This window comes from Salvia splendens, chromosome 6 (genome assembly GCF_004379255.2).
Source record: "Salvia splendens isolate huo1 chromosome 6, SspV2, whole genome shotgun sequence".
Lineage (NCBI taxonomy): Eukaryota > Viridiplantae > Streptophyta > Magnoliopsida > Lamiales > Lamiaceae > Salvia > Salvia splendens.
Genome location: NC_056037.1, coordinates 24,592,506 through 24,612,292, shown reverse-complemented (window position 1 = coordinate 24,612,292; position 19,787 = coordinate 24,592,506). Strand labels below are relative to the sequence as shown.

Genomic DNA, 19,787 nt, shown 5'->3' with positions numbered 1-19,787 from the left:
AACAGAAGCGATTCCCGTTCGCCTTCGGGCAAGATATCAAGCAGCCCAAGCTCTCGAGCTGGGCACCTTGCGTAACGCAGCACAGCAGCCCCGACGCGGCAGTAACGCAGTAGCAGAAACTCCGGAGGAGCGACGTCGACGCAGCAGCGTCGGAGACGTCAGGCTCGCCGAGCTCGCGAGACGAGTGGGGTACGTGCAGCGGTGAAGAGGACGACGCAGCAGCGGCGAATTTCGAGTGGGAGTACGACGACGCAAGATTAGGGTTTCCCTATGCATGACGTCGTTTTGTCTCGTCTCGTGACTTCGCTTTCCAAATTTTGATTAGGTTTCCAAATCCTTGGATTCAATTTTGGAAATAATTCAAGATAAATATGAAAATAAGATTTGAATATATCTTTTGTGTATTTTATATATTATATGAGATTTAATTATGAATTAAATTATGGATTAATTAGATTCTTTCCTTATTTAATGGATTTATATGGATTTTATTCCTAGATAAATCCTAGTTATATTTGGAAAATATAATCTAATTTTTTATCTATATCTTATGGATTTATATGGATTTATTCCTAGACAAATCCTAGTTGGATTTAGATAATGATAATATTATTTTATTTTTATCCTATGAATTTATATGAATTTATTCATAGATAAATTCTAGATAGATTGGGATAGTGATAATATAATATTTTATTCTTTTCTTATAGATTTATATGGATTTGTTCCTAGATAAATCTCAGATAGATTTGAATAATTATAATATAATGTTATCTTATTCTATGGATTTGTATGGATTTACTCCAAGATAAATCCTAGATGAATTATGATAAAGATTTATATTAATTTATTTTATCCTATAAGTTTAAATAGATTTAATTCTATTAATACAAATCTTAGATGGATTAAAATAAACATTAATCCAAGGTATCCTTATATTTTAGATTTATATCCTTGCTAGATAAGGATAAAGATAATATATAAGAAAATCCTTATTTAATTAGATTTAGATAAGTTTATCGAAGAAATCCTAAGTAATGTATGATATATTCTAGATGTCTATTCTAAATAGAATTAAGATTTGTATAAATCTTGATTGATTGGATTTCATTTATCGTATGGATTTCGATGGAATCGTTTCTATCTAGTAATATCCTAGAACGATTTAAATAATGATAATCAAGTGTCAAGGTTATCTTGAATTGAAGGATTTGATTTTATTGTAATAAAATATAGAATGATCCTAATTGGATTTAGATAGTTAACACTATCTTGATAAATCCTAAATGAATTTGGATAATCATTATCCAAGATAAAATTTTATTATTTAATTAATTCTTCCTTGACTAGATTAAATAATTGTCATTAATTATCCAGTGTGTTTAAATGCCATGCATTAAATGGAATTATCTGTTTATTTGGTGTTAATCTATTTTAAGTGGATTATCTGCCTTATCTGCTTATGTGATAATTATGCAAAAACCATATAAATATCTAAGCGATAATTACAACAAGTGCGTTGTATATGGTCTCCATCAATTAGTCTGCAATTTATGAAGTTTTTTTCTAATATTATCGCCACCTGCTCTGTGGGGACAATAATCCTAAGAAATAACGAGTTCATGAGGGCGGACTTCTCAAAAATAAATAGTATGAATTAGAATGTGGTTTCCAATATTATCGCCACTTGCTCTGTGGGGACAATAATCCTAAGAAACTGCGAGATTCAGAAGTTCACACAGGATTTATGAGATAGTTTGATCTTGTTAGCAGCACATGAGCATTGTTATGGGAGTGTGTTGTAGAAATGAGACTCTGTAATGCTAAATTCGGTGGTCTTGCTTAGGCAACATTAGGCGGCCATGCCACACTTGTGGTCTCTGGACTATTCGTCGATGATTGTGACCAGTAAAAATGTAAGATTTTAATGAGTATTGACCTCCTCTGGAGGATACAAAATTTTAATTTTACAGTTGCAAGATACATAATTATTTTGTGGTTATTTGAGATTATGTATTGATCATAAGTATGTGATAATAAGTTTATTTGCCAAATCTTCATTATGTCATTCAGTATCTTGTCTGTGATCCTTAAAGAAATAAACTCGAATGCCAAAATTATGTAGACTGGAAACGTAAATGGATAAGATTCTCATCGCTAAAACTTGGAGTTTATACTCACTGATTCATGTCCTTCATTTCCTCGACATAATTCCACGAAGATTGATCGAGAACGCATCTTGCTTGTACTTGACAAGTTCTTTGAGGAATAAGGTTAAGGTATTTTCTTTTAAGTAGCACGACAAGTCTTGGTTAGTGACGATGAAAGATGGATGTCAATAGAATTTGTCAAGATGATTCGATTGGAATATCCTAGAGGGACAGAATGTTTTGAGGAATCTTTTGATCACTCAAATAGTTTTCTGACTCAAGTCATCGCCTAAAGTAATAAGAAATGACTATAAGAAGGTTTAACTGAAAAGTAGAAAACCTTCATAATATTAGTCATTATATTACTGTTAGAGGAAAGTAACATGATAGATGACGAATTCATGAAGGCTGCATTTTCCTAAGGCCTAGTTCATTTGAACAAAAGACTAGATATGGAAATGGGAAAGCCTGAATTGTCATCAAAGTTTGTCTGAAGCTAGTGAAGATGTTTTGTAAGTTGGTTTGACTCTTTTAAAGAAGGACAATGACTTACATGGAAATGCAACTTCTAAGTAAGAGATCTTGATCCAGTTAGGTTTTTGTTGCACTGGGAGCTATTTTTGCTCAATTATTGTTTTATGGTTGATGTTTAAGGCATCATAGTATTGAAACGATACAAATGCAACAAGATTGAGTATGAAACAACACATCAACTTCTTAAACAATGAATGATAAAGTATTTATGGCTCTTAGTCTTAAGGCCAAGAAAATACTTAGCTATTGTTGAGACTGATCCAGACCATCAAGAGTTTAATGATTTGTTTGTTAAATAACTTGAAAGTCGAGAATGTCTGTTTGATGCACTATAAGTGAGAATCATTTGATTCAGATCGCTTACAAAAGTGCAACATAGAAAGACTAGCAAGTCTCAATGGTTTACACCATAAGGAGACAAGCAATGGGTTATGATCAGTAGTGGGAGCCTAACCTCCATTGACGAATCCAAGCATTCTTCTGAAGAATGGGATAGTTATGTAAGAAGGAATCGAAGTCTTTCTAAGACAAGTTTGATTAAGTGATGAGTTGTACTCATGAAAATCTTATCATTGATGGGTTAAGCGTTAGATATAACGAGATACACCCTAAAGAAACTACCATCATCAGTACCTTCTACAAAACACGAGTTGTGGACTAGAGCGACCCTAGTCTAGCACATCTCAAGGTGTAATGTTGTTCCAATGCATGTTGGAAAGGTATCCAAGTAATTGGAGTTTAGTACTGATCAGGCATGTTTTAAGGTTGTCCCAAATGATGTAAGATTATAAGTTCTGTTATCTTCAAAGATAGAATTCTTGTATGAAGATAAAGAGAGGAACTAAAAGCCTAACAGCGTGATGACTCTCAGGAAAAAGACAGATATCGGATTTTCTATATTACCAAAGAGTTATACCATTAGAAACTTTTGCACTAATAAAATCAACTTCAACACCTAAGATTGTTAGAACGATGCCGTAGTGGGAGCGTTCCCAGGAACATGACAAGTTCATGGGTCTAAGAGTGTCGAAAGACTCGGTCTTAGATTAACTTGAACATAATCCCTTTAACTACAATGTAGAATTGGTTCATTTGGATATTCATCCTTGAAAAGGTGATAGATTCCAAACTACAATCTTAGATAGACAACATGTTTTACAAGACTTGCAATACTACCTACAAGCTGTGTCAGTCAGTGGGAGCTAGTACATTTGCAAGTGTAAATATGGATCTCAAACGGCTAGACAGTGACAATGGGCTATGCCCAAAGAGAAATATCATCTTCTCGCTGTCGTTGTGCCAAGATTTGTTCGATCATACTGTCTATCAGAAATTACATAAATTAGAATGTATGTATTATGATTGTCAGGACAGCTTTCTATTAATAGAAGTCTTGAGGAAATCATCTACATGGAACATTCTAATGGGTATGTAATAAAGGGCAAGAAACACATGATTGGAAGCTTATGAAGACCTTTGTGGTCTTAGGCAAGCATCTAAATCAGATATAAGTGTTTTGCTGAGATTGTCAAATGTTTCGAATTTGACATGTGCCCTTTAAGTGTGTTTGTAAGCACAAGGAAGTTGAGAGTGCATTGAATATGGTATTATTGGTACTCTACGATGATGAAATCTATAAAAGTTGCAAACAACTAAGATTGGCATCTAGCGTAGGAAACTGGTTGTCTACCCAGTTTAAGATAAAGGATTTAAGAGAAACTAATTACATTCTAAGCATCTAATTCTTTACGATTTCTAGAAAGAATGTTGAGATTCTCTTAGGAATCCTATATCTATACATAGCTTGGAACATTTTTGCATTGGAAATTCCATGAAAAGGTTGTTACCATTCAAGATGGAATTGTCTTGTCTCTAGTCAAGTGTCGTTTGACACTTAGTGAGAACAAGAATTATGAGACTAGTTCTGCAGATAGATGTCTCATTTATGCTATGATGTGTACTAAGTTTGATATTAGTTGTGCTTTTGCATAGCAAGTATATATCATTTTAACCATGGCAAGGGACTTTGATTGAGGTAATGGATATACCATAGTACTTGAGAAAGACTAATCACTATATTCTAGTTTACCAGTCATTCATGTAATGTCCTTGGGGTTACACTGACTAAGTCTCATGACTAATCAGTGATCGAGTAAGTCATCCTCATTATATGTGTTTACATTAGGAGTATACTCCTAGTAGCTTTGATCGTAAGTTTGAGTATGCCTATGAGTAATTTTACTCTAGCAAAGGCTAACTCAAGGGACAAACAAGATCATAAGCTAAGAATTCACATAGAGAGATGAAATTAATTAAAGATCTAGTAGACAGCAAAGACATAGTAGTGGAAAAGATATTATTAGAGAACAACCAAGCAGATTTTTCACAGAAAATGCCTTTGTGGCAACATGTTTCAAACATGATATGAAATGAATGGTAGATCGATATATCAAGCTCCAAGACCTGCTTTGTGTATAAGTGGGAGAGTTTTTGGCAGTGGGTATACTCGAAAGCATGTTTTGGGTACAAGTGGGAGATTGTTAGGTTTAGTATACTGGAAAGCATGTTTCGAGCGAGTTCGCACGAATAGAATCTTGCTTGTGTACGGAAAAACTCTACAATCCACTTTTGACCCGATTCAGTATCATTCGAGCAGTTTGCACGAATAGAATCAATATATTATTACATTGTGTTTGCTTGTGTTTTTATAAGATGTTTTATAAACATTTAAATGCATAAGAAGTAAACAAACATTAAGTCTTTTGCTTAGTAGACTGGTCGTGGACTGCGCACACTTTAAGGTACTACAGTCGGTTCTAAGCAATGCTTTGCAAAAGAAAAGAAGAATTTCACAACATAGATAGGCTTTAGCTACCTATCGTGAAAGGTTGCAATGTTAGTCCGAATATTTCTAAGCCTTATTGAAATAAGATGACGTTGGTGTGGTATAGCACTGAATGGATCTAACAGCAAGACGAGTCTTTATGCTATCTACTGAAAGACGAGGTCTTGATAATTAATTTCTTAATCTACATACGTTAGCATTGAGCATACGACATTGAGTATCTACTACTTTGACTTACTAAAGGTGCGGGTTTTTCGTCACCCAACGATCCAGGTATATTAGGTAGTGGTGATCATTATCTAGCGGTGCTAGGATTGCTATTATGTTGAATCACGCACGTGGTGAGTCTCGTTTGATAATGTCCTCAAGAAGAGCTTGAACAAGGTTTTATTATTCGAAAACTGGCCAGTTGGAGTTTTATTACTCTATGAATAATAAATAAGTGTTTCTAGCTAAGTCTACTCTTGGAATTAATAAGATGTTAATTAATTAAGTCCTTAGCAGACTTTAATTAATTAATGGGCATTTATATCTTAAGCGCGGTAAATAAATAATAAACAAAATGGAAACCCGGAATACTTATAATTTAGGATTTGGATGGGGAGTTCAATATTACTTCTGTAGTGGCTGCTCGTAATATTCCAATATAAGCTTGTATTAAATTGTGGGTTCAATTTAATTAGTAAAAAGCTAATTGGGGGAGCCCATATCCAAAACCTTCCATAGATCCCTGACTGGGCCCAATATGAACTATTATAAATAGGAGAATAAAAGAGATAGAAAACACAATTTTTTTTGATGAAAATTTCGTCCCTCACATATATAGTGTAGGGGACGAAAATTTCTCAGCTCCTCCTCCGTGAGAATGTTCTGTCTTCTTTATTCGAGTCCTAGTGTTTCGATAAGATCAGCCCACCCTGATGTCGGAATACAGTTCGGGACACCAGTCACAAGATCCGTGGTCTAGTATTGAAGATCATCGTGGAGAAGGCGCGAGCAATCGACGATTCTTTGGAGAATCAAATCGGTAACTCTAAACCATAGAATTCATGTTTAGGATTTATATTCTATGAGCATGAATTATTTGCGTTCTAGCTTGCAATTCTGTGTTAACATGTGAATAGATTAATCCTGTAATCGGTCAAATAGATCCCACGTCTGATTTATTAGTTTTGTACAAGTTTTCCGCTGTGCAAGGGGCTCCAAAACCCCAACAGATGGAGGAGAAGGAAATCTACTCTGTTTTCTACAGTGGACTCACTGTGGATAGCAAGAAGGACCTCAACCTCGCAGCTCAAGGGGACTTCTCGAAAACCATATTTAGCCAAGCCAGAAATATCCTGGAGAGGCTTATTGAGGCCAAGAAGTCGTATAAGACATCCCGAGGGCAGTATAGGAGAGGGGCAGTGCAGTAGCAGAGGCGCGTAACGATAAAAAGTTGGAGGCTCGATTTGAGCAGATGGAAAAGAAACTGCTAGAGGCAGTAGAGAAAGCCAGGCCACCTCCACCACCTGCACCAAAAGAAACGCAGTATGTGCCGCAACCGTCCCCACCAGAAGAGCATCACTACTACTATTGCGAGTTCCCCCCTGAGGCAGAACCGCAGGCCCAAGTAAACACCGTCGGCCACTGGACCGCAAATGGCAACTGGATCCAGGGGAAGCAGAGAGATGCTCCATGGAGGGATCACCCAAATTTCAGGTGGACTGATCAGAATCAGAGCCAACCATCGCAACCTTCTGGAGGGCAACCCAACTGGCCAGCTCGAATCCAGAAAAGGCCAAACACTGGAGGGAACATAATGCAGGGAGGTCAGGTAGTATGGTCAAATGGACCTCAAGGGAACTGGTCAAGTGGAGAACAGTCTAACTGGTCAAGTCGACAACAGGAAGGAGAATGGGTGTACCAACACCAAGGCCCTCAGTTTAGGAACCAAGGAAGACAGTTAAATAATCAACTTGTGAACTATGTCCCGCAGTACCAAAGAGGGAACCAATAGAATCATCCCCCCCAGAACCAGCCAGAGCAGTATGGACCTTCCGGTTACAATCAGCAAGGCTATGGAGGAGGTCGATTTAATCAGAGATATAACAAACAGCATTTTGAAGGTCCAGGAGATGTGATGATCTCGCATCTGCCCCAAGATGCAATGCGAGAAATACAAGAGACTCAGAAAGAGCAGAGGGATGCACTCGAGATGCTTACAAAGCAGTTATCTCAGGTAGCCATGTCTTTGGGCGAGCTGAGAGGGAATGAAGGAAAGCTTCCGGCCACAGTGCAGCAACCTACAGGACGAGAGATTGTCAATACAGTCTCTCTGAAATCAGAAACAGTTTGTCAAAGTTCATCTGCGAGTTTTCCAGCACCTAGACTCAATCATAACGGAAGTTTTGAGCCCATCGCCTTTAATCAAGTCGTAAAAGAAGAAGAGTCTAGCACCCGTGAAAAGGTTGCTGAGAAGGGGAGGATGGTCGAAGCAGAAAATGAGACCGGTCTAGAGATCTTCCACCCAAGAAACCTGACCCAGGGGTGTTTATGCTTCCAATCTCCATCAGAGACGTTCTAATGGAGCAAGCATTGTACGACCTAGGGGCTTCCATCAATATTATGCCGTATTCTATAGACGAGAAGCTGGAAGACGCTAAGCTTATCAAAACTGATATGGAGATACAGCTAGCAGACAGGTCTTGCATCTACCCCGAGGCAGTTCTGGAAGATGAAATTGTCAAAGTGAACAAATTCATGTACCCCGCCGACTTCATCCTCATAAAGACGACAGAGTCGGGAGCGGAGGAGTCTGTTGGCATCCTTTTGGGAAGGTCATACTTATCCACAGCCAGCACAGTCATCGACGTCCGCCATGGGACGATGAATCTATAGTTTAATGGAGAACGACTTACAGTTGACATTAATGAAGCTGCAAAGAAGCCACGGGACAGCAGAAGCATACAATCGATAGATACCGTCAGGCCTTTGGAACAAACGAATCTGGAAACTGAACTCTTCAATAAACCATCCTCTTATTCCATTGATAATGAAAGGCTTAAGGATGAAGCAGCTGACTGGTTCGAAGCAACGATGACTGGGAAAATAGATGACAAAGCCATTGGAAAAGCAAATATGGATTTTTGCAAGCCAACACGACCAGCCAAGACAGAAGAAATCACTCAACCAGGAAGAGTCGAAAAACCACCTGACCAAGCCATCCCACTGAGAAGAAAGTTGAAAGCGAGTCCCTCGCCTACGCAGCAACTATTGCCTTTACCTGGGTCGCCAGTTATCCTCAAGGATTTGTCCAATCAGATATATCACAAGCCAGATCTGCAAGAACATGGAGGACAATTGATGGAAAAACTGAACCGAGTGAAGAAGGAATCAAGTGTAAAACAGCAGACCTGATGGAGATGAACCCAATTCGGTGCATGCATCCAGCCACGATGGAGAAGGGAGTGACCGACCTCTCCTCGAGGAAGGAAGAGCCCATCGGTGAATAGGAAGGGTTACCATCCCAGTGTCAAAACAAACTGATATCCAGGAAGCGGAAATCGGAATGGGTGAACCCTAATACCACCATGGCGACATACACACTGGAGGCAAACATGCACAAAGGAGACCCCCCCAATTCACTCTCCTTCGTAGGAAAGGGTCATCAGGTTTAACCCTACAGAGACAAAGCCGAAGCAGGCATGGTGGAAGAAGTTCCACTAGCCCTGCCCAATCTCAGCCAGTGACCAGGTAGAAGGAGTGATCGGGTACTCCTGCGTAGTCCGCTTGATCAAGCAACAAATTCTAAAACTATTAAACCGATCAAGAGACGTCCTAGGGGAACCCGGTCAAATCCTTGTAGTTAGTGTAAATAGTTTTTCGAAGAGTTAGTTCTTTTTTTATATCTTAGAAAATTAAAAGTCGGAAGTAAAGGCATGAAACTGATCAAGTGGAACTATTGAGTTTGCATCTGGATTTAACTCACCACTTGATCAGTGCAACGAAGGCTAACCAATGGCCACAGTGATTTAATTGATCAGGGACAGGTGGTGATAGGACGTATACAGTCATTGGGAAGGTGTCAGGCTGCGCCAACTGTCGCAACGAAGGAACATCCCATGGAGAAGGAGAAAGCGTATCAGAGAAGCTAGGCAAGCTGGCACTCTGAAAAGGCGCGCCAATACGTGAACAGTCGCAGGAATCGTGAATTCAGTATAATAGGCAGATTTCAAAGCCGTATTTCACTTTCAACCAAAAGCGACTACAGTGCATTCCTTTTACTCTCTCCATACCACTCCAAGTTCCTAACCCTTGCCTATAATAATTCTCTCTACCAGCACTCATCACCATTACCCGCACGAATGTTAATCAAACAAATTCCAACTTCATCCTCGTCCTCAGATGTCGGTGCCGACGGAGGCAACCGGGAAACATCATCCCAAGCCCATAAAGAAAGCCCCAGCCATCCTACCCCAACAGCCACTCCACCATAAACTAGCACCGCCGCTCCATCTCTGGTGGTGGACGCAGAAACTCTGCGGCGCCTCGATAAAATCCTCCGAAGTATACCCTCCGAGCTGGATGAAAAACCGCCTACACCGTACTCAAGGCTAGATTTGGGATTTCTGGGTCCAAGGATCTTGCTTCGTCCTCTAAAAAGATCCCACCTAGCTCTCCTATACCACCTTCATCCCCCATCCAGCCAATGCAAACCAGCGAGGACACCTCTGACGACGAAGGTGGGGGGAAGATTATGGGCAGCCTTTTGCTATTCCATCGCCAAGAAGCAATGGCACCTCCACTTCGATCCATGAGCCGCATTTGACTGAGGGCGGCGAAATCAACGAGGCAGAAGTGGAAGAATTCCACCCATTATTCGACTACGGGGAGGCTGAGAAAAAGGAGGAGCCGTCACGCCGCCAGACGCGCTGTATGACAACAGACCGGCTCCTGGAGGAAGCTGAAACACTGAAAACCTGAGGAGAGGAGGAAACGGTAGTACAAAGGCCCCGCACAGTACGGTGGCTAGTTGATGAAGACGAGCCGGAGGAGCCAGAGAGCCAAGAGGCCATTGAGGAGAAGGAGGTTGAGGAGGGTAGCCGACAGAGGGAAGAGAGGAAGAGGAAAGGAAAGGAAAGGGAAGTGTTTTTCCCCTCCAAAGAAGGGGCGTCCCGTCAACGTGGGGGTCGTCATTACAAATGCCTTTGAACCTGCCTTCCCACTGCCAAGAGAGAAAGATGAGGGCAGCGCTTTGGAGGAACAGGAGTTATGCTAGACCCAAACATCCAGGAGGCAACAAGGAAGGCCGGCAACATCTCTTTCCGCCACCTACTCCCCTCAACATGTTGTTTTAATCCCAGCTCTTCTCCAACAAATGTTGGAATTCGACGATCCCAAACTACAGGAGGAAGTTCACCAAAGGGTGACCTCCCAGAAACACTTGAAGGCGGGAAAGATGTTGCACCAGCCGTCCCTGGAGAAGGTTGAGATGAAATAGAGGTTTGCAGCCTACATTGCCGGCGTCGGATTCGAGTGGCTGCTAGAAGTCGATGAGACCCCTGTGCCGGAGAACCTGGCCAAGGAGTTTTTTACATCCTTCCGATTCACCGGAAGCTCAGATCTGAATGACAAAAGTGTCTCATTTAGAGTTTTTGGCCAGGACCAACTGATGAGCCTGAATGAATTCTCCATCGACAGGTGGCTGACGGGGCTTGGGTTGGGCGCGACATCGGTCTCCCTCAAAAGAAACCCGAATTCGACCAGCAGGCCACTTGGAAGGCCATATGCAACGGGAGTGCCCATACCTTTACAGCCTCTGAATCCAGAGGTCATCGCATTGCCGATCCTGCCCTCCGCCTTGCCCAGATATACCTAGCCTCCTCGGACAATGCAATACGCTGTCAATCATTACCATGTCCGAACTCTACTTTATGTGGAGTATGAGGGAGCAGAGAAAGGTCCATTTGGGATTCTGGTTAGCCTACTCCATTAATCAAGTTGTTACCCGCGTTGCCCGCCATCTCAACGTCTGCCACCTCTTCGGAGCTTATTTGAGGAGAAACTGGATTGTGGAGTGTGCCGGACGTCATGTCCTTTGCCCCATTCCTGAGATATTTGACCTTGAATTCTTTGTTAGAACTCAGGTACTAGAGAAGAAGCAAGGAGGGCCCTTCAATTTTATGCAGTTGGCCAGTTGGAGCAACAAAGGAGTCGATCCAGTAGGAAGACGAAGTTGGAGGAGACCGCAACAATCCCTGCCGAAGGAGAGGAGGAGGATGCACATCAGGCACCCACTCCGAGGATGGAGCAAGAGGAGGTTGCAAGTGCTGACAACGCATGGAAGCTCCGCATGGAGCAAACACTGACGCAGCTGGTGGAGAATTCAAATACTCAACTAGTCCTGCTGGCCAGGTTGTTGGGAACCACCTATGACCAGACCCCTGCAAGGCAACCACCACCTCCCTCTACAAGCTCTCCTCCATCTCGACGACCGTCATCCTCCAGGCATACCTCAGCATCTCCCAGTCAACCCCCAGGAAACCCTAGTAAAGCCCCCCATCTCAGCTCACGTTAATTTCAAAAATAATTTTAGTTTTAATTTGTTTTTGGTATGTATAACTGTCATCCTATTCCGCATCACACGTAGACCTGTTTTGGGTCTAAGTGTGAGAAGTATGCATGCTCGTTTTTGCTCTATATGTTGTTTGCCTGCCTTAGGTGCCTATGTGTTATGTTTTTCAATATTTGTTATCATGCGTTGATCGCTGGCACTGTCTCACACTTAGCCCAGTGTCTGGTCTAAGTGTGAGAAGTTTCCCTTGTTTGTTGTTGTGCCGTTGCGTGTGCCTAACCCTTTTTTCCACTGCTTCCAGTCCCTCGAGGACGAGTTCATGTGCAGTGGGGAGGGGGGATGGGTTAGTTACAGTAGAATGAAACATGCTAAAAATTTTTACAAAAAATAACAAATTCCAGTTAGTAATAAAATAGGCAATATGCATGAAATTGGATAATTGGAAGATTTTATTACTTTTTGGAAGAGTTAGAAAAAGGATTCAGTATGCTCACGTGTAAAAACTTGATTGCAAAAACTTGATCAATTTGAACGACGCAAGTATGATGGAAACGCTCCATTTCTAAACCAACTGTGAAGCCTCTCTATATGTGAGTTATAAGCCAAAAGTAGAACACTTTCTACTATTTTTACAAAAGAAAATTTTATGAGAGGCTTACTTTTAATATTGAGATGAAAATTGCACAAGTAGTAAGGACTAAAGGCACTAGGACTTAGCCTTTTGAGCCGTTTTTCTTCCTTCGTTCCGCAAACCCCTCCTCATTAATCAAGGCACCCCTTAGTTAACCACTTTTGAGCCCATACACTCTTACCCATTCTTTGAAGCCTTAAAACCAAATTCAAAGTTTCATATCACATGAGGTAAGAGGGTCAAAGAGATGAAGTTTGTCAAGGGAAACAAAAGGGGATAGCAATAGAATGGTCGAAATAAATAGTAGCCGGGTTGATCAAGTTAGACAATCGGGTTGATCATATTAATATATATATATATAGAGGTGCGTTATAATGATAACCCCAATTTCCGTAATAACCCTATAACTAAATCTGGAACACACATTTTTATAATCACGCGGTCTAGATTCAAACTTAGATTTACTTCATAAAAAAAAGCACGGGGATAAATATGTCATTTTGCTCATGATAAAATTTGCGTATACAAATTTCGCTCATTTAATTTCTGAATTTTGCTCATTTTATCATTTTATCAGTCAAAACTATCATTCTATGAATTAAACCCATCATTTTATCACAAAGCACTAAACGTATCATTTTATCAACTCAGAGTATCATTTTTATAAGCTAACTGTCATTTTATCCGCTTATATTATCATTTTATAAGGTAAAAGTATCATTTTATTAAACCAAAATGTCATTTTATACACCAAAAATACCTATCATTCTATCGGCTGAAAGTATCATTCTATATGGCAAAAGTATCATTTTATCAGTTTTATGTCATTTTGTCACGTTAAAGTATCATTTTATCAGCTTATATACAATTTCTCCAGCTAAACTATCATTTGTATAAGCTAACTATCATTTTATCCGCTTCGATTATCATTTTATAAGGTAAAAGTATCATTTTATTAAACAAAAATGTCATTTTATACACCAAAAATACCTATCATTCTATCGGCTGAAAGTATCATTCTATCCGGCAAAACTATCATTCTATCGGCTGAAAGAATCATTCTATCCGGCAAAACTATCATTTTATCAGTTTAATGTCATTTTGTCACGTTAAAGTATCATTTTATCAGCTTATATGCAATTTCTCCAGCTAAACTATCATTTTTATAAGCTAACTGTCATTTTATCCGCTTAGATTATCATTTTATAAGGTAAAAGTATCATTTTATTAAACAAAAATGTCATTTTATACACCAAAAATACTTATCATTCTATCGGCTGAAAGTATCATTCTATATGGCAAAACTATCATTTTATCAGTTTTATGTCATTTTGTCACGTTAAAGTATAATTTTATCAGCTTATATGCAATTTCTCCAGCTAAACTATCATTTTTATAAGCTTACTGTCATTTTATCCGATAACATTATCATTTTATAAGGTAAAAATATCATTTTATTAAACAAAAATGTCATTTTATACGCAAAAAATAGCTAGCATTCTACCCGGCAAAACTATCATTCTATAGGCTTAAAGTATCATTCTATCGGGCAAAGTTATCATTTTATCAGTTTTATGTCATTTTGTCACGTTAAAGTATCATTTTATCAGCTTATATGTAATTTCTACACCTAAACTATCATTTTTATAAGCTTACTGTCATTTTATCCGCTTAGATTATCATTTTATAAGGTAAAAGTATCATTTTATTAAAAAAAATGTCATTTTATACACCAAAAATACCTATCATTCTATCGGCTGATAGTATCATTCTATCGGCTGAAAGTATCATTCTATAGGCTGAAAGTATCATTCTATCGGGCAAAAGTATCAATTTATCAGTTTTATGTCATTTTGTCACGTTAAAGTATCATTTTATCAGCTTATATGCAATTTCTCCAGCTAAACTATCATTTTTATAAGCTAAATGTCATTTTATCCGCTTAGATTATCAGTTTATAAGGTAAAAGTATCATTTTATTAAACAAAAATGTCATTTTATACACCAAAAATACCTATCATTCTATCGGATGAAAGTATCATTCTATCGGCTGAAAGTATCATTCTATAGGCTGAAAGTATCATTCTATCGGGCAAAAGTAACATTTTATCAGTTTTATGTCATTTTGTCACGTTAAAGTATCATTTTATCAACTTATATGCAATTTCTCCAGCTAAACTATCATTTTTATAAGCTAAATGTCATTTTATCCGCTTAGATTATCATTTTATAAGGTAAAAGTATTATTTTATTGAACAAAAATGTCATTTTATACACCAAAAATACATATCATTCTACCCGACAAAAGTATCATTCTATAGGCTGAAAGTATCATTCTATCGGGTAAAAGTATCATTTTATCAGTTTTATGTCATTTTGTCACGTTAAAGTATCATTTTATCAGCTTATATGCAATTTCTCCAGCTAAACTATCATTTTTATAAGCTAACTGTCATTTTATCCGCTTAGATTATCATTTTTTAAGGAAAAAGTATCATTTTATTAAACAAAAATGTCATTTTATACACCAAAAATACCTATCATTCTATCGGATGAAAGTATCATTCCATCGGCTGAAAGTATCATTCTATAGGCTGAAAGTATCATTCTATCGGGCAAAAGTAACATTTTATCAGTTTTATGTCATTTTGTCACGTTAAAGTATCATTTTATCAACTTATATGCAATTTCTCCAGCTAAACAATCATTTTTATAAGCTAACTGTCATTTTATCCGCTTAGATTATCAGTTTATAAGGTAAAAGTATCATTTTATTAAACAAAAATGTCATTTTATACACCAAAAATATCTATCATTCTATCGGCTGAAAGTATCATTCTATCGGCTGAAAGTATCATTCTATAGGCTGAAAGTATCATTCTATCGGGCAAAAGTATCATTTTATCAGTTTTATGTCATTTTGTCACGTTAAAGTATCATTTTATCAGCTTATATGCAATTTCTTCAGCTAAACTATCATTTTTATAAGCTAACTGTCATTTTATCCGCTTAGATTATCATTTTATAAGGTAAAAGTATTATTTTATTGAACAAAAATGTCATTTTATACACCAAAAATACATATCATTCTACCCGACAAAAGTATCATTCTATAGGCTGAAAGTATCATTCTATCGGGCAAAAGTATCATTTTATCAGTTTTATGTCATTTTGTCACGTTAAAGTATCATTTTATCAACTTATATGCAATTTCTCCAGCTAAACAATCATTTTTATAAGCTAACTGTCATTTTATCCGCTTAGATTATCAGTTTATAAGGTAAAAGTATCATTTTATTAATCAAAAATGTCATTTTATACACCAAAAATATCTATCATTCTATCGGCTGAAAGTATCATTCTATCGGCTGAAAGTATCATTCTATCGGGCAAAAGTAACATTTTATCAGTTTTATGTCATTTTGTCACGTTAAAGTATCATTTTATCAACTTATATGCAATTTCTCCAGCTAAACTATCATTTTTATAAGCTAAATGTCATTTTATCCGCTTAGATTATCATTTTATAAGGTAAAAGTATTATTTTATTGAACAAAAATGTCATTTTATACACCAAAAATACATATCATTCTACCCGACAAAAGTATCATTCTATAGGCTGAAAGTATCATTCTATCTGGTAAAAGTATCATTTTATCAGCTTATATGCAATTTCTCCAGCTAAACTATCATTTTTATAAGCTAACTGTCATTTTATCCGCTTAGATTATCATTTTTTAAAGAAAAAGTATCATTTTATTAAACAAAAATGTCATTTTATACACCAAAAATACCTATCATTCTATCGGATGAAAGTATCATTCCATCGGCTGAAAGTATCATTCTATCGGGCAAAAGTAACATTTTATCAGTTTTATGTCATTTTGTCACGTTAAAGTATCATTTTATCAACTTATATGCAATTTCTCCAGCTAAACAATCATTTTTATAAGCTAACTGTCATTTTATCCGCTTAGATTATCAGTTTATAAGGTAAAAGTATCATTTTATTAAACAAAAATGTCATTTTATACACCAAAAATATCTATCATTCTATCGGCTGAAAGTATCATTCTATCGGCTGAAAGTATCATTCTATAGGCTGAAAGTATCATTCTATCGGGCAAAAGTATCATTTTATCAGTTTTATGTCATTTTGTCACGTTAAAGTATCATTTTATCAGCTTATATGCAATTTCACCAGCTAAACTATCATTTTTATAAGCTAACTGTCATTTTATCCGCTTAGATTATCATTTTATAAGTTAAAAGTATTATTTTATTGAACAAAAATGTCATTTTATACACCAAAAATACATATCATTCTACCCGACAAAAGTATCATTCTATAGGCTGAAAGTATCATTCTATCGGGCAAAAGTATCATTTTATCAGTTTTATGTCATTTTGTCACGTTAAAGTATCATTTTATCAACTTGTATGCAATTTCTCCAGCTAAACTATCATTTTTATAAGCTAACTGTCATTTTATACGCTTAGATTATCATTTTTTAAAGAAAAAGTATCATTTTATTAAACAAAAATGTCATTTTATACACCAAAAATACCTATCATTCTATTGGGTGAAAGTATTATTCTAACCGTCAAAACTATCATTCTATAGTCTGAAAGTATCATTCTATCTGTTGAAAGTATCATTTTATACACCAAAAACTATCAACTTAGAATATCATTGTATCCGCCAAAACTATCATTTTATGATGCAAACCTAAAATTTATAAGCCAAAACTATCATCTTAACACAAAAACGGCAAAATATAATTTAATTAAATAAGAATTTCAGTACATCAGAAACATAAACCAATCGGCAGATAATATTCATCAAAAATCAAATTCAATACATGAATCAAAACAATCAATAAAATAAAATGATTGTTACCTTCGTTATTTGCTACGTTCTCCATCGAAGCAAATTCTGACAGCTATTGAACAGATAATGAATAAAAATCTGGAGATTATTGAATAATGAACCAAATCGGAAGGGAATCTCTGTTGAAATAATCGGAAGGAAATCTCTATTGAAATAATCGGAAGGAAATCTGGAATCTATGGAAATAATCAGAAGGAAATCTGGAGATTATGGAAATCTGGAGATTATGGAAATCTGAAACCAAATCGTGGAGAATAGGAAAGAATCGAACTGAGAGAGAGAAAGAAAGGAGCGAAATTCAGAAATTTAAATGAGCGAAATGACATAATTACCCCCGCGCCTTTTTTTATGAAGTAAATCTAAGTTTGAATCTAGACCGCGTGATTTTAAAAACGTGTGGTCCAGATTTGGTTATAGGGTTATTACGTGATTTAGGGGTTATCATATGATCACAACTCTATATATATATATATAAAGGTTTGAGAAAAAGAAAGGGCAGGAAATCCAAAGTCAGAAAATAAGCCGAAAAGTTATAAGGCTAAAGGTCGAAATTTGACCGAGAAGGAGCATCAAGCAGAGGAAGAAATAAATATACCAAATCTGATCCAGCGAGTTTAGTCAAATCTTTGGCTTTTTTACTCTTGTGATTTTTCTTTTTATAATTTAAAGTTTTTATTTTGAACTTAGAACCCCTAGGACCCTACCCTAATACGTTACTACCCTTAAGCCCCGTTACAACCTAAAACAAAGACCTTAAGGAACTATCTTGTGCAGTCCGATTCATGATATTAAATTTGTGGCAATACCGAGTGAACAGTCCTAACATCTCTGGTGAGAAATGAGTGACTGAGTGAATCCAACAGTGGTTTTTAAATTGAGCAATCTTGACAAGCTGACACCTTGATCAAGCAAAAGCGAAAGAGAAGGTACACAAGCTACTGGAAAATGGATTGACCTCGACCTCGGGTATGATTGTTGGAAAATTATTCGGTCTAATGCATACATGTGAATATGTGTTTTTGTTTCGAGTCCTGTTTTTCCTTTTCGTCTAAAAACTTATGAAATAAGTAAACCATGCCTGAAATTTGCCTTATCTTTTTCTTTTCTGTTTTCTTATACTTTCTGTTTTCTTATACTTGAGGACAAGTAGGTTCTAAGTGTGAGCAGTTTGATAAGGCTCATTTCATGCATCGGTTTAAGGGTAAAACGTATGCTGCTTGATCGGTTTATCGCGCAAAATAAGTGTTAAATGTGCAGGAATGCCGCTTGACCAAGGCAGCAAGGCCGAACTGATCAAGCAAGTACAAAAGGCGATAAAAGGCCAAGAATCGGGGGAGTTGATCAAGGGGGAGTGATCAAGCAGTTAGGCGGGGACCGCTGACTTCTAGAAGAAGAACACGTGAGGAAATGAGCTGGATGTGGTGCACCATTCTGTTATCAAGGACGACGTTCTAGAAGGGGACACGTGCTAGCTTATGAGACGCAAGAACGGAGCTGAGTCACGAATCTGTTACTCAAAAGCGTCGTCATTCTAGAAGAAGGGCACGTAGCAATCAATGAGTCGCTCATTCTCAGCATGAGTGAATATTCCCTGTCAAGATCGTTATCCAGCTGGAGGCCGAATCGAGCTTATAAATAGAGGGTGTGTCATCACAAGAAGGAATCCGATCTTTTACTTTCCGTCTAGTTTAGCTTAGTTTAGTTCTCTAGCTTAGTCCAGTTCTCTAGAATAGCTTAGCTTAGATAAAGTAATGTGTATATAGAAAGGGGAATTAAAGAAGCGCGGCAGAATACTTGTTATCTTTCGGCGTATTCCTAAATTAACCGTCGAGTTCTTCTCGGTTTTACTTGCTTTCTTATTTTCCGAAGTATTAGCTTAGTTTCAATTTCACGTTGTACTGCTCTCAGTTTAGTTTAATCAAAGTTATTACGTTTTCTTCCTCGCACTTACTGTTACGTTTTCACATGCAATTCACTTGACCCAGTAGTTAAATTTACCTTGATCAAGTTAGCAAGTTTAATTCTGCCTAGAGTAAAAACAGTAGTTAAAAACTCCCAAGTTAAAGCGTGGCAGCAGCCAACCCCCTGTTCACTACACACACTCTCGACACACCAACTTCTCTGTGGAATCGACCCCGAACTTGCCGTTTTACTGTTAAAGTAGTGCAAAATTGAGAGTT

The 19,787-nt window shown here is 37.4% G+C and overlaps 1 protein-coding gene across 1 annotated transcript; it reads left to right on the top strand.

Moving 5' to 3' along the window:
* Window positions 1-8,094: 8,094 nt before the first annotated feature.
* On the top strand, window positions 8,095-8,928 carry LOC121809006. The gene is made up of 2 exons (XM_042209556.1): window positions 8,095-8,348; window positions 8,571-8,928. The coding sequence occupies exons 1-2, from the start codon at window positions 8,095-8,097 to the stop codon at window positions 8,926-8,928; spliced, it is 612 nt and encodes a 203-aa protein (XP_042065490.1).
* Window positions 8,929-19,787: the final 10,859 nt, after the last annotated feature.